Here is a 25311-nt window from a genome sequence, read left to right as displayed (position 1 = left end):
AGACGACGAGCAGGACACCAGAGTCGAGTCGAATCGAGTCTGGTCATGAGCACTATCTCACTGGACTGGCGCAAGTCGTCGGAGAAACTCCGCAAGAGCGGAGCTGGTGATGGACGTCAACGAGGGGGTATCGTGGACGAACCAGAGGTTTGGTTCTCCATGTTCCCGTCCCCCAGCATCAGCATGCTTGCTACCCCTCGCCCGGCGCGGGGAGTGAGTGGATCGATATCACGGGGCGTCAGTTGCCGCTACTGCTCAGAGGGGCAAGCCCAAGCACTTTCTGGTTTGCTCGGCTCAAGGTTCGCCGCATGTTTAGACGTCACGCCTGGTTTTGAGACAGGTTGATGGAGGCGTTTGCACTCAGTCTGCTGCAGTCTGCGGTTGGTGTGTGTAGTTGCAATTCAGCGAAAATTTGACCGCCCATCACCGGCGCGTCTCTGCCCATTGGTGGTTGTCGTCGTTCCAGCGAGAATTGATCTCGAGACGGCCAATTGCCATTGGCCGTCCCTCCTCCCCGCGGGCCCTGACAGGCTTCTTAGCACACCTTGGGTACCTACCTAGGTTCCATGCTTGTTGATGGGCGCTGCAGCTGCTGCCCTTGCCCTGCGGTGGGCAGCACACCGCACCAAGCACCGTCCACCCGGCGCCACCACCCACCTACACTACCGCAGTAATTACACTACACAACCACGCAGCGTGCGTTCCTTTAGCCCAGTGAGGCGATGGCCGCATCCGGCGCTTGCATGCACCAGCCTGCGATCGAGTGGACGATCATCCCGCTCCGAGCCCACTTACGACGTTTCGTGTCCCGCTCTCCAGTGTGTGTGCGTGGTGTCTTGCAGAACCGGGGGAGCTTTGGGGGCTAATTACTTAGATTGGCGCGGCCAGTATGGGAAACTTCAGCTATTTAAGACCACCAAGCTCCGTGACATAACTCCTCGCATGCCCCATCTCCTCCCCCAGTCCCGGTTCTGATAGCTAGCATTCCTGTCGTTGTTGAGCTGCCGCGTCGTATTTTGTCATCTTTTCCCCGTCTTATACCTCAATCGATTCGCATCACCAGCAGCAGCTTGATTGTTCGAAATGGGCTCGGTCACAACCGGCAAGGCCGACAGGGCCTGGTGGAAGGATGCCGTCATCTATCAGATCTACCCGGCCAGCTTCAAGGACGCCAACGGAGACGGCCTGGGGGACGTCCCGGGAATCATCAGTAAGGTCGACTATCTGAAGGACCTAGGTATCGATGTGGTGTGGGTGTCGCCCATGTACGCCAGTCCGCAGGTCGATATGGGCTACGATATCTCCGATTACCAAGACGTCCACCGACCATATGGCACTGTTCGCGATATGGAGGTTTTGATCGAGGAGTGCCATAAGAGGGGGATGAAGCTGATTCTGGATCTGGTGGTTAACCATACCTCTGACGAGCATGCGTGGTTCAAAGAGTCCCGGTCGTCCAAGGACAATCCCAAGCGAGACTGGTACATCTGGCGACCTCCTCGCTATGCTGAGGATGGCACGCGGCTGCCCCCGACTAACTGGCGAAGCCACTTCAGCGGCAGCACCTGGCAGTGGGATGAGGGAACGGGCGAGTATTACCTCCATCTCTTCGCCAAAGAGCAGCCTGACCTGAACTGGGAGAATCCCGAGACCCGCGAGGCCATCTATGAGAACGCCATGCGATTCTGGCTGGACAAGGGCGTTGATGGCTTCCGCATCGACACGGTCAACATGTACAGCAAGGGCGTCGAGTACAGAGACGCGCCCATTGTCAACAAGAACGCCTTTGAGCAACCGGCCTTCATGATCTACTGCAACGGCCCCAGGATACACGAGTTCCTGCGCGAGATGAACAACAAGGTGCTCAACCACTACGACACCGTCACCGTCGGCGAGCTCCCGCACACCCCGGACCCGCAGCACGTCCTCAGATACGTCAGCGCCGGCGACAGGCAGCTCGACATGGTCTTCCAGTTCGACATTGTCGACGTCGGCCAGGGCAAGAGCTACAAGTACCAGGGCGTCGACTGGAAGCTGCCGGAGATGAAGAACATCGTGGCAAAGTGGCAGCAGTTCATCGAGGGCACCGACGGGTGGACGACGGCCTTCTGCGAGAACCACGACCAGGGCCGCTCCGTGTCGCGGTTCGCGAGCGACGCGCCCGAGTGGAGGGAGCTGTCGGCCAAGATGCTGGCGCTGATGATGTGCTCGATGACGGGCACGCTGTTCGTGTACCAGGGCCAAGAGATCGGCATGATCAACGTGCCGCGCGACTGGCCGATTGAGGACTACAAGGACATTGAGAGCCAGAACTACTACAACGACATTAAGCGGGAGCACGGCGAGGGCAGCAAGTTCCTGGAGTACGTCATGGACAGCATCAACAAGATGGGCCGCGACAACGCGCGCATCCCGATGCAGTGGGACGACTCGCCGTACGCGGGCTTCACGGACAACAAGGACGGCGCGTGGATGCGGGTCCACGAGCTGTACCCCGAGATCAACGTTGCGAAGCAGGAGAAGGAGCCCGGCTCCGTGCTAAACTTCTGGAGGGCGATGCTGAAGCTGCGCAAGGAGGAGGGAGACTTGCTTACGCACGGTGCGTTTGAGTTGTTTGACGAGGAGAACGAAAAGACTTTTGTATACAAGAAGACGAGAGATGGAAAGGCTGCTGTCGTGGCACTGAACTTCACGAACGAAGAGCAAGAAGTCAACATTCCGGGAGAGGATTTGAAGATCAGAGTCGGAAACTATGACGATGTAACAGATAGAGTTTCTGCTGAGGGAGGCAAGAAGGTGTTGAGGCCATGGGAGGCGAGGTTGTATTTGCAGGGTTGAGATGTTTTTTTGGGCAACTCAACGATGGACAATGCCGCTGTCATATACACCGTAGGACGGAGACATCATAATGACGAACTTTCATTAGGTTTTACTTTAACTGCCAGAGCTGGCAGTAAAACGGTATGCTCCCCACCGAGACATTAAGCACCACGTGCTAAGTTTACCCTAAGTCAATTATTATAGCTTGAATGGATCGTAGAGATTTTGGTAAGCAGACTACCGCGATCGAGGTGGGTACCCCGTGCCGCGCCGATCCGGAACTGAGCAATGCACCGTCCCGTTGCACCTCCGCTAAAGTGGAGATTGTCGGAGCTTGTCCGGGCGCTGTTCAACTTCTGAAAGCACCAGCTTTCGGTCAGAACAGCAGGCGAATCTCTTTGGACATAGTACAGGAATGTTGGTGTTGGAATTTGGTACCACAGAAGTTCAAGGATTTTCCTAGGCGACGGGATAACACACTACAACCGGCAGCATTAGAATCGAAGATTTCGGCTACGCATTATGTAGTACGAACGAGCGTATGCGATCTTGGCCCGCGAGTTATTCGCCGAGCGGCAGGCGCCACAACAACATCCCTGACTAGCACTGAGTGAGGACCATTGAGTGTAGAAATGTGACGTATGTGGTCGTCTTGTGCTGAGGATCATATAAGTCTCGTCCGCTGTGCACTCTACGCTGTTGGAGTGTTGGAGTGCTGATACGTTTAGTGGCTGCCTCCCTCATTTTTCATACCAGCACTTGACGTAAATACATCGAGCCCACAAATTGCAAGACATTGGAGAGAGGCAGGGGATTGTGGTTTTGGTGCTGTCTCAGAAGGGTAGTCAAACCAGCACTGCCAAAGTAGAAGGCGCTCGTCAATTCTTGACTGTACACGGAGAGCGCTCGTCAATTGTTTCCGGCCAGTGAAACCGCTTTGTCTAGCCTCCTCCCCAGAATTGTGCGTTCAATCTGACATTTGCACACCAACCAACCAGCCTCCCTAACGCTTACGTCTCATGCTTCCTTTTGCATACCTTCGCTCTTATCCTCGGAGTTTTCCCAAAGACATGTCCCACATTTCATGCGGCTCATCTTTCCATACATTTCATATTACAGCCTAGACAGTTGTTTACTCACCGATCAGACAATACCCGAATACCTCAGGAGATGCCGTTGCAATTGTCCAGCAAAGTTGAGCCTCTTTTCATCTACTCGCAACTGACATATCTGTAAATGAGGCATACAAAATCCTCATCCCTGGCTCTGAGGAATATTAAAGAGATGGTGTCTTTCATGTTTGACAATCTTTTTCCATTCCACAAATCTTATGGGTATAAAGACAATACCAAGAATTCCGACCATTGGGAGCCAACCTAACATTCTCTGAGAGAAATCAACTGGAAATAATATCTCCTTTGACGACAAACCTTACACAAACGACCACGTCTCCCGATATGAGTACCTCTTCACCCTCTACGTCCGCCTTCAGGTGCAAGGAAGCCAGCTGCCATGCTTCTCATTTCGCTACAAAATCCAATCTTGTACGACATATGAGATCCAAACATGGACCAAAAGTTCGAATGGCTTGCGGAGAAGAACGATCGAACCATGCATCAAACAACAAACGCCATCAAAGCAGCTGCAAGAAGTGCAAGGCCATGCAAGCTCGGCTGAACGAAACATATCCTGTGCCTGGCGATGGAAAGAGTATCTCGCAAATTCCGATGACATCTTACGAGACGGACACCGAAACATGGCCTCAAAATACCGCTGGAACGCATTCACTACTCCTCGACATCATGTGGACTCAGGAGGATCTGAGTCACTTCCTCCAAGATGGCTGGTTGTCATGAAGGGTACCCAATGTTTGATTCTTAATTCCATGACATTTAAGCAGCATCTAATGCATACAATTTAGCACACGAAAGCTTCATGTTTCTATCCACAGTAAAGGAGATATAACTGAGGGGACCTCAGCTTTCACGACCACCTCGTTATTGGCACCCAATAATAAAGAGGCGATTTTGAAACCAGGGGGTATCTAGATCGTTAGTCTTTGATAATGTTAGGAATCTGCAACTACTGTATGAAGTGTTCAGAAAGCTAGTGCGTGTGATTTGTATTTGTTGTGAAGCTGATTTTGATTATCTAAACACAGACCGAGTAAGTCATCGGCAAAGGTAGACTATCAATAAGTGGCTATTGAACAAATCACCACTCACTAGTGATGGTGTATTCATTCAACCTTAACCTTCAACAATTAGCTTACCTCTTTCGCATGCGGATTTTTGTAGTCGCTTTGATTGATCTACGTAAAATAATTCCACTTCGGTGAAAGAGACTCAGATGTGGTGTTCCACGTCAAGATTGTTTGAAGTTCCAAGAGCGCGAGGGTTTCGTCGACTGGGCCGGAGACTTGTAGCCCGTGCTAATGCAGTGCACTCGACAATCCTTCCTATGGACAAGGCAAGTCTTGTCATCATCTTTGACTTTTGGTAGATGGAAGACGAAACAAGTCGTTTAGAAATCACTAGGCATCTTAGCTTTCAGTTCCGCCGGCAAAAGTGCTGGCCATCCGTCATCCTAGTCGGCGTTCGGTCCGAAGTGGAGCACTGAGGTGATGCGATCCGGCGGAGTGGGGCCGCACAACCCATCGGACCGGGCCGCTTCTGACTATTTTTACTCCAGATCCGTTCAGAAGCTGAAATCCCAAGGCCAAAATTTGATGAACTGTTTAATTTCGGATAAAAACCTAGTCCGGCTCAGAAGTTTCAATTTTCGATGTATTATCATCAGCGTTCAAAATCCGTTTGACTCGAATGCCTTTCGCAATTTTCTAATAACGAGCAATTTCAACATGTTTTTAAACCGCTACTTTCTAGAGACTGCGCAATTGCGTCAGATGCCTGGTCTTCTGAGATTGCTAGCGCGCCTTGTTCATCTACTACGACCGAATTCCAACTTCGGGGAGAGTTTAAGGGAGGAGTGCAGAGGCGGATGAGAACACACAGAGGCGGTTCAAATAAGCTCACTCGCTTATTATTAGTAGGTTGCTACTGTGCAGCTTTCGTTCCACGATGATGTCAGTAAGTAAGCGTGGTACGCCTGGAGCCATGGATCAGTAATCGCGCCAAGACCCACAAGGGGGAGATCACCGGGAGGAAACAATGGTTCTTATGATAGAGACTGGGCTTGGTCTTGAAGCGGCCTGGACACACGCGTCTGAGAGACAGACTCGCCTAGGCTTATCATCAAGCCATTGAAAACAGGAGGATGGGCCACTGTTAGGAGCTTCTCATCGTCAATCTCAAATATTGTGCCACACAATGGGTGGATATCTCTTTTGTAAGGGCCTGCAAACTGTACATGCAGCATGCGCTATCCGGCTTTGACGAGGGGTGGTTGCTAGGCATTGCCCTCCTGCGATGTCTGGGTGCTCTGGGTGTAGATCGCAGATTGCAGTCTACCGCAGATTGCAATCCAACGCAGGGTGCAATGTATTGCAGGCTGCCTTCCATTTTTTGCGTGCCATCTTTTCGCACACTGCCATCCATCTCTTTGTATGTCTTCTTGTGTTGCCGGCTTAGCCTGCAGGATGGGTTGCATTGCAGGTTCAGCTGCTTCTTGGGCCTGACGCCAGTACGGGCAGCTTGTACTGCGTAATTAGCCGCCGAACCCACCTCAACCAGGATCTCTGGCCCCGATTCTCAATCCAACCAGGTCTGCTTGAGCCAGAAATACCTGGTAGGGGTGTTTGACTTTGGCTCGATACCGCGGTACCTTGATGTAGATTGAGCTGGCCTGATGCTCCAGCCAGCAGAGCGCCGCTCTTATGAGCTCTCTTGCCATCCTGGCCTCCCGCCTGACCACCTGTCTGGCTGCCCGCCTCGTCGCCAAAACCCTTGTCAATCTAACGCCCATGTCTTCGCCCAAAGCCTGGTCAATCTCAACGCCCATGTCTTCGCCCAAATCTTGTCAATGTCAACGCCCATGTCTTCGTCCATCTCGACGCCCATGTCGTCGCCCATCTCGACGCCTACCCCGTCGCTCACACGGACGCCTACCCCGTCGCTCACACGGACGCCCACTCCCTGGCTGCCCCCTTGCCCCTACCCTCCTTGCCAACACTCTGCGCTCCTAGAATAACGTCTCAAGTATCCATCATCCGCGAAGAGCTCCCTCGCATCGAGTTCACATCCGATCAATAACTCAAATCGCTGAATGCAATTCCAGAGATGGTCTCCCGAGTACTGTCATATGTTACGGCAACTCTGGTGACGATACCTCACAGACATTGCTACATTAGGTATATACATTACCTTGGGAGAGAGATAGTGAGAACACGTCCTCCGTCCGCATCAATATGCCGACCCAACGAAATTTGAACTCGGTACATTGGGAAGGAGATAAGGATAGGCAGAGGCTTGGCTTACCCGTCGTCGTCACTGTCGTGGTCCCGTGAATGTACGTGGAACGGATCATCGAGCCAGAAAGACGGGCCTACCAACCCCGTCATCCACGGAACCTTGAGAACCATGCCCTCGGCGCCTCAACCCAAGTAACAAGGACCCGCAGCACCTCATATTGATCATTCTGCCCTAAATTTTGTGTCGTCTCGGACGATGAGGTAGAGGCATCGCCGCCGGGGTGGGCATGCGGGCAGGCTCGGCTCCAACACCCCTGTCTCTGCATGGCGCTTTGCGCAATGCCTCTTGCGAAGGCTTGTTCATGTTCTGGAAGCATACTTCCCTCCCAGCTTGCTCGACGACACCCCCCTCCCCACTGGCGTTCCGTTCCTCCGAGGTGTAGTGGGCCAGAAAAAGCAATGTGAGTGCCGTACCTGCCACCCCACCGCTGAGCTTGCCATGGCAGACTGGATCCCTGGTATCTCATCTGTATAACGAGTGCTGGACGCAGCGGTGTGGGCATTCCTGAAATCGCAACATCGACGTGCCCATCCATCCGTGCATGAACCATCCATTGACTGGCTTTCTATCCACCCATTTCCCTAATCATTCCTGCTCGAGGGCCGTTCAGGGAAACCCAGAGATGTGTTGCCGATCTCCTCTAGGTATCGACTGCGCTTCAAATGGACGAGTATAAGTGCTGCCGTTTTCCCCGCCTCTGTTCGTGAAGTCAGATGTTCCAACTCATCAGACTTCTCTTTCCCTTAGCACACCATCATCGTTGGGAACGTCTCATTCTGACCACAATCTCATTTATAACCTCAGATTCAACATATCGTCTCAACATGGCCACCCAAACTTCTCAGGAAGGGTGTGATAGATGCCCGTGGCAGCCCGACCTCGGCCTTCGGAGATCTATCCGAGTTCATGTCGCCAACCAACACCGTCAGGGGTTGGGAGTGAAGCCCGACCAACCTTTGCGCAACCAATCCAACACTGCCGAAATTCAGGAGCCAGTCAACGACCGCCCCGAAGGCTTGATTGATCAGCCCGAAGTGCTCAACGTGAGCATTGAGGAAGACACCGACCAAAGCAACCGAAGCACCCCCGAGACTGAGGCGGGATCTGGTGCTACTGCCAACGCTGGTCGAGTCTACCAGAACAACTTCTACAACAGCACTGTGTACAACTTCAACATGTAAATGTGAAATTTGACCAGTGGCTTTGTCAGAAATGAAGTTTATGATGAAGCAGAGTTATTAGGAAATCACAACAGTGATAGGACGTCAAGGAGTTTCGAATTAAGCAAAGCGCTGGGCGTGAAAAGGAGGGAAAACAAATACCAAAACGACGGAAATCAATACACAGAATGAAGGAACGAGAGGATCAGTACACGAAGCAAAATTTAACTGTAACTTAGATACTTTCACTTCTCTTCTTCGCACCCGCAAGAAGCTGTTTAAATAAATACAACTTTTGCTTTCAAAATTTGGGGCATGCTGACCCCCAACGACATCTGTTTGAATATTTCTGTAAATTCCACTTCGTGATATTCTTTACTTTATTTCTTTCTCAACTCGCGAGCTATACTTGAGAAAATAGATACCAAGCATCTAACAACGGCGCTCTAGGCTGATCATCCGCCGCGGCCTACACTACAATCGTATGGGAGTGATGTCCAGCCCAAGCCCAGCATACTTAAAATCAATTTGAACGGATACAAACGCCTGTTCGTGGGGGAGCAAAGTCCGAGATGTTTTTTTAGTTCCACGGCTCCTCCGTCATCCTAAAGCAAATCTTGAGAGGAGAACCCGGTGGGCAACGGGCAGGTTTCCATGACAGGATAGTCGGGCAAGGATCCAAGGAGGCCTGTATGCGTCCCAGATAATAGGCGTTTGCTGAACTGAACGCACAAGTAGAGAAACATCAGACCAAGCGTCTGTGTTGCGAGGCCGCAGTTCTTCATCACGAACAAGAAATATGGCAGTTTCTCTTTTCAGAAGTGGCCAGGGGGAAGTGGAAAAATGTTGAAAATGAGGACCATGCCTCGACGAATCGGACGGCGTTGAACTAGGGGCCCGGAGGCCAAGCATGCGGCCGCTCCAACGTAGCGCATACAGCACACCTTCATCTCCCATGTTGCCTTCAAGGCAAGCGCCCTGGACTGGAAGAAGTAAGGATCCCTGCCGCGCTCCAACAGCGCTGCATATCGCCATCCGAAAGAGGACTTACCCCTGTGAAAACGACAGAGCAGGATTCTGGACAGCCGCCCAAATCGCCCAGCCGAAGTATGACTCAAACTCGGGAGGTTGACGCGCACCGCTGGTTGCCTTCAAATCCGTTGGCGCCCCAAGGACATCGAACCTGTCGGCGGCCCCTCTGACTGCAGCTCGGGCTAGAGCTCTGCACCATAATGTCCGACTGGAACCAACACACAGTGTGCTATCTGTCACGCGTACCTTCGATCTGGAAATATTCAGATGGATCGTCAACCCATTTTGACTTTATTACGAGTTAGGAATTGATATTGGGACTGAAATGAGCGATCAAAATGTTATTCAGCGATGTTATCATTATATAAAAAGCCTGCGATTGAATTAAGCATACTCTTTAAGCGGCCACGAACCGCCAGCATCGGGGATCATTGAAACGTAGGCCACAGACAATTCCATCGGCGTCACCAACCACAAAGATCGATTTAGTCACATTTTTCGCCATCATGAGCCTGCCTAGGACGACGTACCTAGCACTTGTTTGAGAATGGGCGGCAGGGGAGGGGTGGATTTTGGAGTTGGACTACTTGCTGCTGGGGTGTTTGGGTTGCTTGCTGCGGATGCTTGCTGTTCGGAATCCTGGGCTTTTGGGGCTCGGGATGGTTCAGGAGATACACCAAAAGCATCAATACGACCCAGCAGCACCGGGATCTCCGCCGCCGCTGTCAGAACAAGGTATGTTATCCCAGCACTTGCAGCCAGCGGCCCTTGCAGCAGCCCATCTGTCAGATGTCTTTCACCTTTCCCCGAGACGAACAAGGTGGATCTCAGTCTGGATATCGACGACGCCGTCGCGACCTTCACCAACATTCTTTTGCCATCCCTGCTAGCAGGTTCGGACGTCAGATCCTCGCCCAAAGCGGATCCGCGGATGGGTTGCCGTTGAGACGACAAGATGCACGGAGCAAGGATAAGAAAAGAGACCGACGGCATCAGTTCCGACATGGACTTGCATCCGCTAGACGGCGTATGCCAGCCTACTATACCTGCTTCCCCTGCCACCAAAGAAAAGATGGAAGGATGTGGTCTGGTCCACGCCCATGCCCGGAGCGAGTCGGACTCCTCTGCCGGACGCGCGCCCCCAAGACAGTTGTGCGAGGACCTGTCAATCTCTTCCTCAGGTCTCATCTCAGAACCGCGAACCCTGCAAGGATGCAAACCGGCTGTTCTAATTAGCAAAGTCCGAGATTGGGAGAGTTCATGGAGGGGCGCCTTTGATGATTGCTGCCGCCGTTCCAATGCCTGGTCCGATCAGTTGTCAGAAGACAACAGTAGCTATCTGATCGTCTTGCATGTTGACTTGAGCAAAAAAGAAAGCGAGAACAACCTGATGCGATCTCCGTTGCGCTTTGACGGAAGTCGGTCATGAATTCGTGAGTGACACCCTGATGTTTTCATGTTTGCCGTGCAGACATAAAAGACGACAATGGACAAGGCACTCTCGCGGTCTATTGGGCATTATTGTCACGATCATAGGCAGAATCTTACTATCCAAACTTTTTCCATATCATTTCAAATCAGACATTAGCAGCAAGCAATGCCGCAGTTCATCCGAGCCCACGATCGCAACTCGGATCCGACATGTCCGCACATGATCTGTTCCTGGGAGGTCGGCTCAGACAATAGGACTAAGCAAGAGCACATACTCGAAGTCCACGGAGAGATACAGCGGTTGGTTTGTGGCGTGGAGCTCGGCCGCAACGACCCCTGCGACATTGACTTCCACGAGGAGTTCTGTGGGATATGCAATCACGGCGAAGAGCAGACGCAGTATACCGCCGCTGCTACCAAACAGTCCTATTATGAAGACGAGGAAGCCCTTTCTGAAGTGCTCATGAAGCCCAACGCAAATGACCATAGGGTCACCTTGGCAAACGGCGGAGACCAGAAGACAGAGATGATCGACAAATAATCCGAGGCCAGCACGAGGCCTAATCACGAGCCTCGTCACGAGACAATTCAGGCCCAACAACATGATCTGACCGCGATTGGATCTACTTAGATGTAGCTTGCAGGGGAAAGGTTCTGGCTTCATGCCATAGGGAATCGGCTGGAGACGGAAGTGGTGGGAGAGACGTGGCCGGGGAAGGGATGAAAGAAACGAAATAGGGATAAACGATTTTGGGGGTAAACGATTTTGGTATTTCATTGTATGAATTTCCCAAGTTCCTAAGCACGTAGATAGAGAAACAAACCATGGATTGTGTTCCCCTGCAACGCCTGACTTTCTGAAAGAATACTTGAGATGACAGATGTGTGCTGAATGACCTGCGCCACTTGCGCCAGCTCTCGAATATGACAAGCACGTCTGACCCGCAAGCCAAACGGTCGTGAGAGCCACGCTATCAGGGGACGTCCCGTCCCGCTGGAAGCTCAAGAGACTTCGATATGCCGTACGGTCCACACCAGCCTAACCTAGGCCATCCACTGCTCTCTCCCAAGAAGCTGATACACACAGCGATGTGGCGGGAGCCAGCCGGCCTGCGTGCGGCGCTAGGAACGTCCAAGGCGTTCCCCGGTGCCCAGGCCGATCTCAAGTTGAGGGTTAGCCACGGCAGGTACTGTCTAGGCCAGGCTTTTGGGACCGATCACATTACCCCCTGAGGTGTGCAGAAGATAATCTCAGTCTGTGTCTCTGGGAGCCTAGCGTCCCCGTGGCCTAGAGTGCAAAAGTTTGATCCGAGCTACCTGCGATGACACCTCATCCCATTCACAGACCCAGCCAGAAAGACCTTGGGGGCGTGATCCAGAGGAAAAGAAGAAACAGCTGGAATTGCAAACCAAGTACATCCATGTTACCACATCCTTGTTAAGAGTCATTGGCTCGGAAGCCTGGCAGGAGACTTGAACCTCGCTCGGGTCGCACGTTTTGAGGAAAGGAACAGGATTGCTTTTTGGTCAAGTCGTGCCAGCAACCTTTCTTGGGTCTCTTGAATGATGACGAGGTCGGCCACGAACAGGATCGAGCACACGGGCTGGCTGAGTCTGCGACAGCTCACGCGGGTCTCCCTCCCATCAGAGAACACTCGAACTAAGAAGCTAGTTAGCCTCACTTGACCCGAACCCTGCCAAGTCGTTGTCGTGTTGGAGGCGAGGGCGGCCGCGGCGAGTGTGCCTGTAGGAGGAGGAATCATGGGACTTCTGGTCTCTCAGTGAGCGACCGTACTGGCGTGCATGACTGGGCTCAGCTCGGCTGCAAGGTTGGGCGCGGGCTCCCAGATCCATTCACAAGAAGACCAAGGAGCGACGCCAGGCATGTTCTGTGTCTCTCCATCTAATCGATCGATGGGAGGGTGAAAGATAGTTCCACCCCCTGAAGGCGACGCCGTGGTCTGTTTCTCGGACTGCTGCTCCGAAGGCACGAGTTACCCCGGCAGAAGTCCAAGTCAAGCTATCATAGGGGGAGGTATAATCTTAAACCAACTGTAAAAACACATGAATTTTACGGGGCTTTTTGGTCTTGGCTTACGATGGCGGGCCTCCTCCCATGGCGCGAGGGTGTCGTGGTCACGCAAGGGCGCTGCGCCGAGTCTGTCAATTAAGCGCCTGCGAACGGTTCATGAATAGAAACGCATTCCTAGACCGCATGTTCGTCTTGAATTCAGCCCTGTTTCTGTCCTCATGGAGGTGGCCCTGAGTCTGCGGCCGGTCTGTCAACGAATGAAGACGGCTCAGGGGTTTCCATCTTGAAACCAACAGATGGCAGCATCCGTCCGAATCAGGAAATCGGTCACCGACGAGTCTGCCTCGCCATCAAGAAGATTCTAGCAACTTTTTTTGACGATGCCAAAGCTTTTTTGGCGATGCGTTTTGATGTGGGAGAGAAAATCGGCTGCCTCGTTGCCTAATGCTGCGCTTTTGCCCGCGCTGGCAAATGAAGTTATTGGGGGCCGCTGCGCCCCCCCTTTCCCAACCGCAAGAACGGCTTTCTCAGGCAGAGACGTCCGTCCGCGTCATAATATCTCGAAAAATAGATTGGTATTGATCATACAGAGGCCGGTATTATCTGCACCTTTGAAAATTTTCTCCTCGCCCTGATTGGGCGACAGTGTCGACTGAACCAGCGTCTTGTTGTTGCCTCGACTGCTGCGGTGTCGTGTGCAGTATCCTCCACAGCAAGTCAATCGACGGTAATTAACTGCCCCTTCGATGGGTTGTCATTCTGTCGTTTGAGTCCTTCGTGCGTCGCGCCGTGACTGACTTCACACGCGTACCCCGCCTAGCTTCTTCACAACGTCCTCGTAAAACCTCATCGAAAGCTTCGCTGCGACCGCGTCATCAGTCTCGATCTCGCCGTCCCCCAGTCCGAGCTGGTCTCCGCCAGCGATGCATTTCTTTGTCGCCTGTTCGAAAACCTCACCCAGACTCGCGCCGATCTCAGCCATCTCGTCGTCGACGAGCAGGCCATCCCTTACTCTCATCGCCAGACTCGGTTTGCGATAAATGTCGAGCCCCAAAACCTTGTCCACCGGCTTCCAGTGCGCGAGCTCGACGAAGAGAACGCCGAGGCTGTAGATGTCAAACGTCTTGCGGAAGCGTTCCCTCTCCGCCGGGTTCATCAACTGTACCTGGGGATGTCGATACAGATTGTACTCGGCGTCGTCTCCGGGGATGTCTGTCGCTTCATCGCTACGAGCTGGACGCGAGTAGTCGAAGCCGGTCAGGTAAGGCTTTGTGTAGTCCACTAGACCGGCTCTAGTTCGGAAAAAGACAATGTTGTGACTTCGCAATCCCTTGTGAAGCCAGTTCACGGCATGCAAGTACAACAGACAACTGCTGATGGCGTGAGCTAGCCTGATCCGATCGGTCACGCGAGGCTTTTTCTCGTTTTCGAACAGGTCACGGAGTGATGAGGGGGCCAGCGATGCGTGTACATCGCCATCAAGGGGCCTTTCGAAAACGAGGCCCAGCTTCCGGTTCAAGCTGTCGTCATCATCGGGCGCGACAGGCTCTGATCCTGACATGTCGAAGAAGCCTAGACAGTGAAGTGTGCGAAACGCCTCGGGCTTGGGGCTGTGGTTCAGAAGAGCGGCAAGTTTGCCCACTCTGTCAATAATTACTTGCTTCGGGGGAGAATCGTCGGTATTGGTCTGACGTTCGTATTCTTTCCATTCAACCCAGACTCTTTTGCTGACGCCGTCAGGACCACGAAGATTTGCTTCACACCTGGGCTGATCCAAGTCCTCGTGGCCCTCGTCCAGATCGATCGCCTCCCGCTCCAGGACCAGCCGGTCTTGTTGACCAGGCCTTCCTAGCTCCAATTGCCTGGCCGTCGCATCATCCAGTTTTTGTTGCTTTTCCGACTCCATTGACTCATTGAAAGCTTTGAACTTTGCCAGTCTGGATATCAGCTTCAAGTCGTCTGAGTTGGCCGCTCGCTGATTCATGGACATGGTGGAGAGGTTCGGCGGCATGGTGGCGTCCAACTTTACGTTCAAAGCCATGACCAGCCGCCCGAGGTCAGCTATGCGGTGATGGAGCTGCAAGACCCCTCGATTCGTGTCCTGAACTGTATGGTGGATTTCGACCTGCAAACGAGCATCAAGAATATCGGTCATATTGTCGTTGAGAGCTGAGAATCGGGATAACAAAAGCTCAAAAGCGGCCTTGTCGAACGAGACCCAGCTCCAGATGAGGAGACCCTCCTTGGACTGCTCTTTCAGCTTTGACATGGCTCGCTTGATGAAATCACGCCGCTTTTCCGGCAAGGGAAAGTTGGCCGATGCGGCATCCTTCTCCGGGGTTTCAAGTACAGAATCCTGATCGGTGGCAGGCTTGAGTCTTTTGTTAGACCGTTGGTGCTCCTCAAACTCCTTGAAGAGATACTGGACTTGCATTAGAAGGTCGAGAACGGTGGTTCGATGCAAAATGAAGGTGTTGGACTCGAGAATCTTGTCTTTTTGGTTGTTGTCGAGATCCAGAAGTCCGGACGTCTCACTCCAAGCAAAGAGTCTCTGTTGTTCCATACGCAGCCTCAAGTTGAGGAACTTGCAGTCCTCGGGGAAGTTCCTTGCTGTTATGAGCAATTGTATGCCTGGGTCTTGTTAGCTAACTCGTTCTTTTGCCAATACTAAGGGAGAGTATCACCTTGTATGCAGCTGGTGTAGACCTGAAGTCCAATGGATGCTACGCCAATGGCCAAGCCCGCTGCGGAGACGGGATCCATGGTGACTTCTGGGACCTGCTGCGAGAGCGGTCAATCCTCTCCTCACTAATCAATACGGATGTAGGTGCTGCTGTCGAACATGACACGAAAGGTAAGACGAGAGAAGCTCCCTGAGGCGTCGGTATTTCTTCAAATAGACTCATGTCTTGGAAATCACGCCCTAGAAGGCTCACCAGAGTTGACCGATTGTGACATACCCCGCCCCTTTCTCGTCTCACGGCGATCCAAAGCCAGACCTAGCCACTTGGTGCCAGCTGGGGATAGACGGCGCTGGCACTCGCAGGCTTGGCTTGTTAAAGAGCGAAGAGACAACAAAAGGGTGAACAAAAAACGCTCGTCAGGATGGTTAGGATAGCCGAGTCAGCTGACCAAAGCTGGAGTCAGATCGCCCTGCGATGGGGCATGTCTGACTAACTTTGTCCTTGCTCTTCCCGAACGCGCTGTGTCGATCGGGCTTCCCTGTTGCATCATCATCATCAGCTTTGATGACAGATCCGGGGGACACGAGAAGTATGTGTTACAAGAAGTGAGGTTGAATCAACCAACAATGGACGTGACACGTGAAAGGTGAAGAAAGGGCGTGGGGTGATGGGCCCCAAAAGTGCATGAATGATGGGTTTGGTCTGTGCCCCGTCCGGCTGCTGCCGTGTTTCTCCCGGCCGAGTCCGGATTGCATGCGGGCATGGACCGATGGCCGGGTAGTGGGAATGGCTTCATGGCAAGGCGCATCCTACCAAGCTCAATCGGCGATAGCTATTTGTACCTGGTGCCAATGTCGTGTCGTGTGTGTGTGCAGAGACCTGGCAGGTCTGGGCGGTGATGACCGACAGCCGTGACAGCCGTTTCTTTCGAGCGAGATACGCAGCCGTTAGGAAGGTGCGGTAGCTCCCATGGACCGTGCTTTGAGCTGCCCCTGCTTACTTGAGCAAATTAATTTGAGGTGGTTGAAGTTGCCAACCGATTCGCCCACTCGTTCTCTGAGTTTCGTCTTCTTCGATGACTTGGGCCCGGGGCATCCCGACACCGTCACGCTTCCATTGTAATGCTTGGCCCGGTATGTCGCTTTGGATAGATCGCTTGGCGGTCTGGTTGTCCGCTGGTACTCAATGCCCTACACCATCAGCTCACAGATGTCGAAACGGGCTCTGCTTTCAGGTTGATGCTGATGCTACTCGTACCAACCAATCACGCAAAGCCGTACGCAACAAGGTTCCGCAAAAGACGGTATTGAATTCGTCTCTTGTGCATCTCTGTTCATGTAGCGGCCGACTTGCCGCGTGGCACCAAGGAACTCTAAAGCGGCTCACAATTGAGCGGGAAGAAACGCCCCGGCTGATTCCCTACCTGACTTGCGCTTTGGCCCGTTGTACTTTATGTATAGGGCTGAAGGAGGGAGGAATCGACTGTCATGCCAGGCCATACCCTTCGGCAACACTTGTTTAGGACGCTCCGATATCCGTGGCTTCATCCTAGCATCGAGCACATGGACGCGCCTTCGACTACACAGGCCGAGAACCGTCGTCTGGTCTGCCGTTGCTATGCTATGGTCGATTGAGAGTCATTTTCGGGCTCGGTCTTGGCAGGTGGCTGATAACGACGTCGTCTTTCTTTACAGATCCATCATTGTATTAAAAGCATCGGCCGCGTCTCACGCGAGACCATGATAGAGGTTTCTCGAGTCATCCTGTCAACGTTACGCCGTCGTCATCTTGGCCCGTTTGCTCGCATAGGCTCTTCTTTCATCAGCTTAGACGCCGCTGTCCCCGAGATCGTGCTCCACTTCTCCCACAAGCCACGGCAGCTCCTCGTCCCCGACAGTCTCGGACCCTTGCTCACAAAGCTCGCATCACCAACACACCAACAACAACGACGACACCATCGGGCGCAAGCCACGTTGATAATACCCGGATCCGTCCCGCGGCAATCTTGACAAAGAAGGTCGCGGCATAGCTTGCGGCGCACGGCCAAACCTCAGCCACTCGGCTCATCTTGACACCATTGGTCGGCCCCTGTCCAGCTGTCCGGGGTGGAGGGGGTATTTGGACGGGTTCAACCCATCATAACCGTGCACAGCAACTCAAGCTGTTTGCTTAGGTTGGATGTTTGGTACCGCAGCGTACCTACCTATTCTGCAAAATTGAGGGGGCACGTATGAGGTGCTGTTAAATACTGTCTGCCTGGCCTTGGACACACCCCAGTTCGAGCAACTTTTCCTCCTGCAACCACCCATCGCCAGCTCAGCTCCGCTTCATCAAGATTCGCAACAACCCCGACTTCAATAACGGGCGAGCCCGATTCCGCATCGAGTCTGAACATTCCCGGTCGTCGGTTCCGACCCTGAAGGTCTGGTCTGCGGCAATCGGCCGTTCGATCCCCAATTTCAATGCAGAGTTCCTTGTCCCCCGAAGTCCCACCGCCTCCGGGCAGCGTCCACAGCAATGGGTCGCCGAACAACATGAGCATGGTCGCCGACTCCAACTCTCCCAGCGACCGCGACTCCCCCAACGCACCCTCCTCGGCGACCAGTACCCAGGGCCAAGCACCCGTCGTCGCTGTTCCTGCTGCATGTCTCGCATGTGTAAGTTCCAGTCCCCTCTCTGCTCCCCGCTGGCCGAGTCATCCATTCGCATGTCGTCCACTGCGATTGGCGGAAGAGTCTGTACTTGTTCAAACCAACCCTCGCTGACCCCCAATCTTCCTTCTGCAACAGAGAGGCAAGCACCTCAAGTGTGATGGCCAGAATCCTTGCTCGCGATGCCAGAGCTCGCAGTCGGAATGCGTCTATGTCGCCTCCCGTCGAGGCTACAAGGGCCCGAGGAGGAACACTGCCGCTAATCCCAATAAGAGGGCGCGATCTTCGTCCCCCACATCCACCGTTGCTGGTGCTGTCGGCGACAGCTGCCCGATGCTTCTTGGCGCCAATGGCACCTCGGCCGCGATGCAGAACACAATGGCTCCGTTCAACCCCGGCGTCGTACTCCCGGACACCCCGAGCACGACCTTTGGCGCAACGCCGAACCTGACGAATCTGCAACTATACCGATCTTTCGGTGCTGCAATTGGCTTCAATTCGAACCAGTTGGCACTGAATCAGCAGCAAAATGGAGTCCCTGCTCAAGTGCCCGTGCCGACCCTCGCAGAACGGTGTCTAGACTCGTTCTACCACCATTTCCATGCCTCCCACCCATTCGCGCTGCCCAAAGAATGGCTTCTTCGTATAATGCGCGATACAAACGTGGAGCCTCTTTTGGCTGCAATTCGATGGGTTGGGTCCCTCTTCCTCGAGATCGGGCCCGCCCGCGCCGGCTTTTTGGATGAAGCGCTCCGGCTTGTGCAGGATCCCACGACAACCAAGGATGGTTTCTTCGTGCAGGCCCTGATTCTCTTGATTGTCGCACTGGATGGAAGTTGCCAACAAGAAAAAGCCCGGACTCTGCTAGGGGAAGCTGAGCGTATTGCCATTGAGCAGGGAATGAACACCAGAGAATATGCCACACAGTATGGCCGAGGCATCCCGATTCTGGAGGAGAGCTGGCGGAGGACATGGTGGGACTTGTTTGTGGTGGATGGCATGGTAGCTGGAGTCCATCGCCAAACGAACTTCCTCCTCTTTGACGTCCCCGCAGATGCTGCTTTGCCGTGCGAAGAGCACCAATTCATGTCAGGGGTATGTGATGTTTTCTGCAAATACTCACGAGTAAAAGGCTGACAAGACATCTAACAGAATATCCCCCCTTCAATGACTCTTGCGGAGCTGGAGGACCAGGACTTTTCAGGAGAGGAGCGAGAATTTTCTTCGTTCTCCTACCGCGTTCTCGCTGGGCGAAACTTAGGCAAGTTCATGCGAGTTCCGCCCATCTTTGGCCCGGAGGACGAGAACTTGGCGCGGATCGAGGCACTCCTCACCAACTGGCGACTCCATCTGCCTTCGTCTAAGAAGGACGCGCTGAACCAGAAGCTTCAGTCTGACGAGATGATTTTCCAGGCAAACATGATGACCCATGCGTAAGCATACCAAGACCACCGGCAAGAGACTCCAGAGACTGACCTACCCTCAGGACATCCATCATGCTGCATCAACCACACTCACAGCTCGATTCGTCGCCTGCGCGATCTGTCACGTCCTGTGCCCCGCATAGGCCGGTGCCATCCGGGGACTTATTCAACTCCCACACCAATCACACCATCACTTCGGCTGGCGAAATCAGCAAAATGATCACGCACCGGGTGCCTCTGCTCTCGCACACTCACTTCTTCACCTGCGTCGTCACGCTTTCATCCATCGTGCACCTGAGCAAGTGGGCATTGTTCTTCATCCCACACGACGATGACGAATTGCGACAACAGATCCGCTTGAACATTGGGGCTCTGAACAAGCTCTCGGCGGTCTGGAAGGCGGCAGGAAACGCCTCGGGGCAAGTCAAGGGGGTCGCGCAGGAGATCTACCGCACAAAGAAGGCGTCGCAGATCAACCCATCTTACTGGCAGGGCTTCACACAGGAGGAGGTGATGAACAGCATCGCTGCGGATGAGACCATCATGCACGACATTGAGACCGGGCTTGGAGCCATCCCGATGCCTAACCTCGACAGCCTTGAGCCTTGATTGTGGCGAAAGAGGGATTTCGGCAGCACATTCGATTCTCGGCCGGTTCACCGAGACAGTACAAACGATCTCTTTCAACACCAGCGATCAGGATGAATTACAGGGGCGCAATAGACGCAAAAAAGAGGGGTAGTACAATTTCTGTCATTTTCTTCTACATGTCATTTCCTTATGGATATACCAGCCCACACGGAAACGGGCTTAAAGCGGGCGCCTAGGACGTGGCTGGTGAGGCGAATCTCCATTCTTGGGACGACTCAGATACGGCGGTAACAACTCTGCTCAGATGCTTCATCTTTGCTTAATATGACAAAAGGCCCCCCTGACGGGTGGCCACAGGCTCCATTTGTCAGTCTGTTTTTGATTTGGACAACCTTGTTTCAGACTATCGCTGTGTTTTCCAATGATCTGATTAACTTCCCGGCCATCGAGACGGGTGGACGCCGACGGGAACTAGCTGTCGGGGAGCAGTCTCGGCTGTGGAGGCGCCGCCGCGGCGCTCCATAGCTTCGCGAGAAACGAAACAAAATCCGGGGTCTTGACGGACCGGTTTTGGCCAAGCAGATGCCCGACCAGATTGATGAAGCTCGTGCGAGCGCGTCTTCCGGGCGTCCACCACGTGGTGATCTAAAGATGTTCCCGTGGGCCACAATCCGGGGGATTGCTACGTACTACCTTGCAGCCCTACAGCAATGCAACCTACCCTTCAAAAGGCGGGTCACGATCTCGCCAAGGAGGTAGGTGACATGCCGCAGTGAACCCCTTCGTTGCATTAGCCGCATTCTCTGAACTTCAGCCGCAGTCCCATCTCCGAAGACGATCGTTTGTCAATCGTTCGAGATGTGAGAGGTGGTGATCATTCGGACGTCCCGAATAGGCTACTTTGGCACTGGCTTGCAGTCCAGTGCCGGCGTTGCACAACGGCGGCGCATCTTGGCGATCCCCGGGGTCCCTTCATATCCGCCGGCAAAGCTAGCCCCAATTCTCTCTTGCGAGGAACTTCGGTGCAGCTTCGCAAAATTCGGAAGGAAAATAAAATAAAATCACGGACTGATTGAAGACGTCCCCGGCTGATGATCCAATCTTCTGTCTTACCGTTACATGTGCCGCAGCAACAACGGGATGCCGCCTGGCCGGGACACAGGGGTTTTGTATGTGGGTAAGCGGACACGGGGGCTGGGGCTGGGGATGGTGGCCCGTGGGGAGGTGCGGCGACCCTCTCGGCGTCCATCGCCACGATGTCGTCTGAACTTGCCCGCTCACCTCGGGGATCAAAAAGAACCTCACCCCACGCGCATTCCCGCCCACACAACACACACGGTCTTGGGTATTGGGTACCGTAGCCCATTTCAATCGACGCAATGGCAGGCTATCAATAACACTCCCCCTGCCGGATCTCGGCAGTGCCAATCACAGATGCAGAGGAAACAATGGGTGACATCGCTGCTGACGGTGCGGGCCATCGGGAGCCGCCCCCAAAGCCTCGACATCCACCACCACCACCACTCACCACCAGGACGAGTATGTGTGTGGTCCGGACATGCCGCCAAGGAGGACGACCTCGCCTCCCTCCCCTGGCGCAGCCTGTAGGACATCATTCGGGGATTTTTTCCGTACCCCTTCATCTGTTGAGAGGCCAGGGATTCGTTGCAGGTTGTGGATGCACAGCATCCCGAACGAGGGATTCGATGCTCCTCTTGCCAGATTGGGCGGTACGAAAGGGCAGGGAGATGGAGATAGTGGGTTTGGGATGAGACACCACAGCGGTAGCTAGCCTACTTTGCCTACCTACCTGACTTACCTTTGCCCTACCTCATCTGTCTGCCTGATTCTGCTCTTGCTCCTGCACCATGTATTTTGTCTTTCGGCAGCTCTGTTGGGTAAAAACGTAACACAGTAGGTCGCCGATTACCACGTCGCCTAGTGCGTGCCAGCGTTGAAGCCTATTACAACGCCTTCAGAACGTGGCCATGCAGGCTGCCGGCCCGCGGGCTGCCATGTAATCTCTGGCTTGGCGGAAGTCGGTTCGGTCCCTGGGAGCCATGTATAATTAACATTATCCCCTTTCCCAGTTGGTGAGTTATAATCGATGTACTATTCCTTCGAGTCTCTTTTGTTATCCTTTAATCTCTTACATGACGTCGGGAGAAGAAAGACTGTTTCTCTGTCCACGAGTACTTATATATACCACAGCATCTCTTAATCAACCCTGCCAGGACAGCCTTGGAAGATATGGACGGTAACAGCAGCGACTACTACGAGCCCAGGAAGGAACGGAACAAGATGACGCGCAGCGACGACGAGGGTGTTTTTCACCATGACGCGGAGATGATGGGTGCTGTGGACGCCCATCTGCTAAATACCTCCGTCCAGAACATCTCGTGGGAGGGCATCGAGGTCACCGTCAAGGACAGGGAGACCAAGCAACCCAAGAGCATCGTCCATCGTGTTGACGGGCTCGTCGAGGCTGGTACGGGCTTGTCACCGCTTCTCCTCTTGTGGCGGTTAAATCACTAACACCACGTCACCAGGGGAAATCTGCGCTCTGATGGGACCCTCGGGCTGCGGCAAGACGACCCTCCTCAACGTCCTCGCCGGACGTCCCACCAATGCTTCCGGTGTCGAGGGCTCCGTGCTGGTCAACGGCGTCAAACCGTCCCGCTCCGAGTTCCGCCAGATATCCTGCTTCGTCGAGCAGGAAGACGCCCTCATCGGATCCCTGACCGTCCGCGAAACCCTGCTCTTCACCTCTCGCCTCTCGAGCACCAGCTCCCTCCCCCGCAGGGAGCGTCTCGCCCGGATCGACGGGTTGCTGGCCTCCTTCGGCCTCAACGACCAGGCAAACACCATCATCGGCACGCCCATTCGCAAGGGCATCTCCGGGGGCCAGAAGAGGCGCGTGGGCGTCGCCAGCCAGCTCATCACCAGCCCCAAGATCATGTTCCTGGACGAGCCCACCAGCGGGCTGGACTCTGCGGCCAGCTATGAGGTGATTAGCTACCTCAAGAAGGTCGCCCGGCGAAGCAACGTATGTGCCACTTGAATGTTTGCAACTTGGCCCCCTCGCAACTCACTGATGTGTGTGGACCATCCAGCTCATCGTCATCGCATCGATCCACCAACCCTCAACCTCCACCTTCAACCTCTTCGACAAGCTCATGCTCCTCTCGGGCGGCAAAACGCACTACTTTGGCGGCGTCGACCGCGTCGTGCCGTACTACGAGTCAATGGGCATGCCCATGCCCGTCCAGGTCAACCCGGCCGAGCACCTCCTCGAGCTCGTCAACGTCGACTTCGTCAAGGACAAGCGCCAGGCCGCGGCGCGGCTGCAGGCGATGCACGAAGCCTGGAGCGAGTCGGGCTCTGCGCGCGACTTGAAGATGGCCATCGCCGACGCGCAGCAGAAGAGCAACCCCGTCGTGCTCAGCGACGAGGAGAAGAAGCCCGGGCTGCCCAGCCTGGTGCTCACGCTGCTCCACCGAAGCTTCATCAAGAGCTACCGCGACGTCGTGGCGTACGGGATCCGGTTTGCCATGTACACTGGTATGCTTCACTTCTCCCCCACTACGATCTTTCGCTGATAATTTCAGGTCTTGCAATCATGATGGGCACGGTCTGGGTCCGCCTTTCCACCAGCCAGGAATCCATCATTCCCCTGACCAACGCGATCGTAAGTCCCTGCCGACGACCACTTCTTCTAGGTCCTGTCTCGACTAACAAGCTGAAGTTCTTCGGCGGCGCCTTCATGTCCTTCATGGCCGTCGCCTACGTCCCCGCCTTCCTCGAGGACCGCTCCCAGTACGTCAAGGAGCACCACAACGGCCTCTACGGCGCCACCGCCCTCCTCATCTCCAACTTCCTCATCGGCCTGCCCTACCTCTTCCTCATCGCCCTCATCTTCTCCGTCATCTCCTACTGGCTCTCCAACTTCCGCCCCGCCGCCGACGCCTTCTTCGTCTGGACAATGTGGCTCTTCCTCGACCTCCTCACCGCCGAGTCCCTCGTCGTCTTTTTTACGTCTCTCTTCCCCTCCTTCGTCATCAGCCTCGCCCTCGTCGCCTTCGCCAACGGCCTCTGGATGTCCGTCAACGGCTTCATGGTCAGCCCCACCATCCTCAACTCCTTCTACAAGTACGTCTTCCACTACTGGGACTACCAGAAGTACGTCTTCGAGGGCATGATGCACAACGAGTTCGCCAAGCGCGTGTACGACTGCGGCAAGGGGTGCCAGTGCATGTACCGCACCGCGCTCGAGGCCCAGTGCAAGATCGCAGGGCAAGGCGTCCTCGACACGTACGGCTACACCGAGGAGCACTTTGGGCGCAACATCGGCATCATGATCGGCATCATTGCCGGGTACAGGATCGCCGCGTGGATAGTGTTGAAGATTAAGAAGAACTGAAAGGGGGGTTGGACCCGCTGGTCGGATAACATACATCCTGATACTGCTGTTGCTGTTTCTTCTTGTTGGAAATTATTATTGTTTGGTGTTGTGAAAGATTGGCTTTCCGGGGTCTAACGGAACCAGACCTGTTGGTAGACGGTTGGTTGCAAAACAAAGTGGGCGTTTGATTAAGCTTTTTGCTGTAAATTGTAATATCAATAGTGTGTATTTACTTCTCGAAAAAAAAAAAAGAAGAAAAAGAAATCTTGCGAAAATGTGAAGACTTAGTTATCCCGCTGTAGACAGACTAACACGCCGAGTCGGCCCTGTTCGTGATCTGAGTTTAATGGTCCTCGATCAGAGGGCATAAGTAAGATCTAAGGGTAACATGCCAAGATCGACTGGCCTGAGTACTACGGTGGTGTGTCGATTCAAGAGAATACCGATCTCTCTACTGTCGAATCCTTTCTGGTCCGCCGCCATCACCACGCCTCCGCTTAGCAGTTCTCACGCACTCGATATGGCCAGTAGTCCCTTGAACTTGAAGTATTCAAAATCACGAGATGAAACCGACTGCCGCAAAGAAGCTAGTCACCAAAGTTAAAGTAGATGCTTCGAGAGACATCGCGAGTTGTGCTCGCCCGATACAATGAT

At 53.9% G+C, this 25311-nt stretch overlaps 5 protein-coding genes across 5 annotated transcripts; 4 read left to right on the top strand and 1 right to left on the bottom strand.

Annotated features, from left to right (window-relative positions):
• Nucleotides 1-1083: 1083 nt before the first annotated feature.
• Nucleotides 1084-2838, top strand: GCG54_00005976 (Alpha-glucosidase; the record flags this gene model as incomplete). The annotated part of the gene is made up of 1 exon (XM_045405990.1): nt 1084-2838. One exon carries the CDS (start codon nt 1084-1086, stop codon nt 2836-2838), a length of 1755 nt encoding a protein of 584 aa, XP_045265373.1.
• Nucleotides 2839-8074: 5236 nt separating this feature from the next.
• GCG54_00005975 (uncharacterized protein) lies at nt 8075-8431 on the top strand (the record flags this gene model as incomplete). Its single annotated transcript, XM_045405989.1, has 1 exon — nt 8075-8431. One exon carries the CDS (start codon nt 8075-8077, stop codon nt 8429-8431), a length of 357 nt encoding a protein of 118 aa, XP_045265372.1.
• Nucleotides 8432-13704: 5273 nt separating this feature from the next.
• Nucleotides 13705-15668, bottom strand: GCG54_00005974 (uncharacterized protein; the record flags this gene model as incomplete). The annotated part of the gene is made up of 2 exons (XM_045405988.1): nt 13705-15536; nt 15590-15668. 2 exons carry the CDS (start codon nt 15666-15668, stop codon nt 13705-13707), a joined length of 1911 nt encoding a protein of 636 aa, XP_045265371.1.
• A 2383-nt stretch (nt 15669-18051) lies between these two features.
• GCG54_00005973 (uncharacterized protein) lies at nt 18052-20273 on the top strand (the record flags this gene model as incomplete). Its single annotated transcript, XM_045405987.1, has 4 exons — nt 18052-18246; nt 18379-19335; nt 19393-19673; nt 19727-20273. 4 exons carry the CDS (start codon nt 18052-18054, stop codon nt 20271-20273), a joined length of 1980 nt encoding a protein of 659 aa, XP_045265370.1.
• A 2232-nt stretch (nt 20274-22505) lies between these two features.
• On the top strand, nt 22506-24675 carry GCG54_00005972 (ABC transporter G family member 11; the record flags this gene model as incomplete). The annotated part of the gene is made up of 5 exons (XM_045405986.1): nt 22506-22743; nt 22805-23301; nt 23369-23816; nt 23864-23943; nt 24001-24675. The coding sequence occupies 5 exons, from the start codon at nt 22506-22508 to the stop codon at nt 24673-24675; spliced, it is 1938 nt and encodes a 645-aa protein (XP_045265369.1).
• Nucleotides 24676-25311: the final 636 nt, after the last annotated feature.

The sequence above is a fragment of the Colletotrichum gloeosporioides genome (assembly GCF_011800055.1).
Source record: "Colletotrichum gloeosporioides strain Lc1 chromosome Unknown consensus_36, whole genome shotgun sequence".
Lineage (NCBI taxonomy): Eukaryota > Fungi > Ascomycota > Sordariomycetes > Glomerellales > Glomerellaceae > Colletotrichum > Colletotrichum gloeosporioides.
This window is presented reverse-complemented; position numbering and strand designations above follow the sequence as displayed.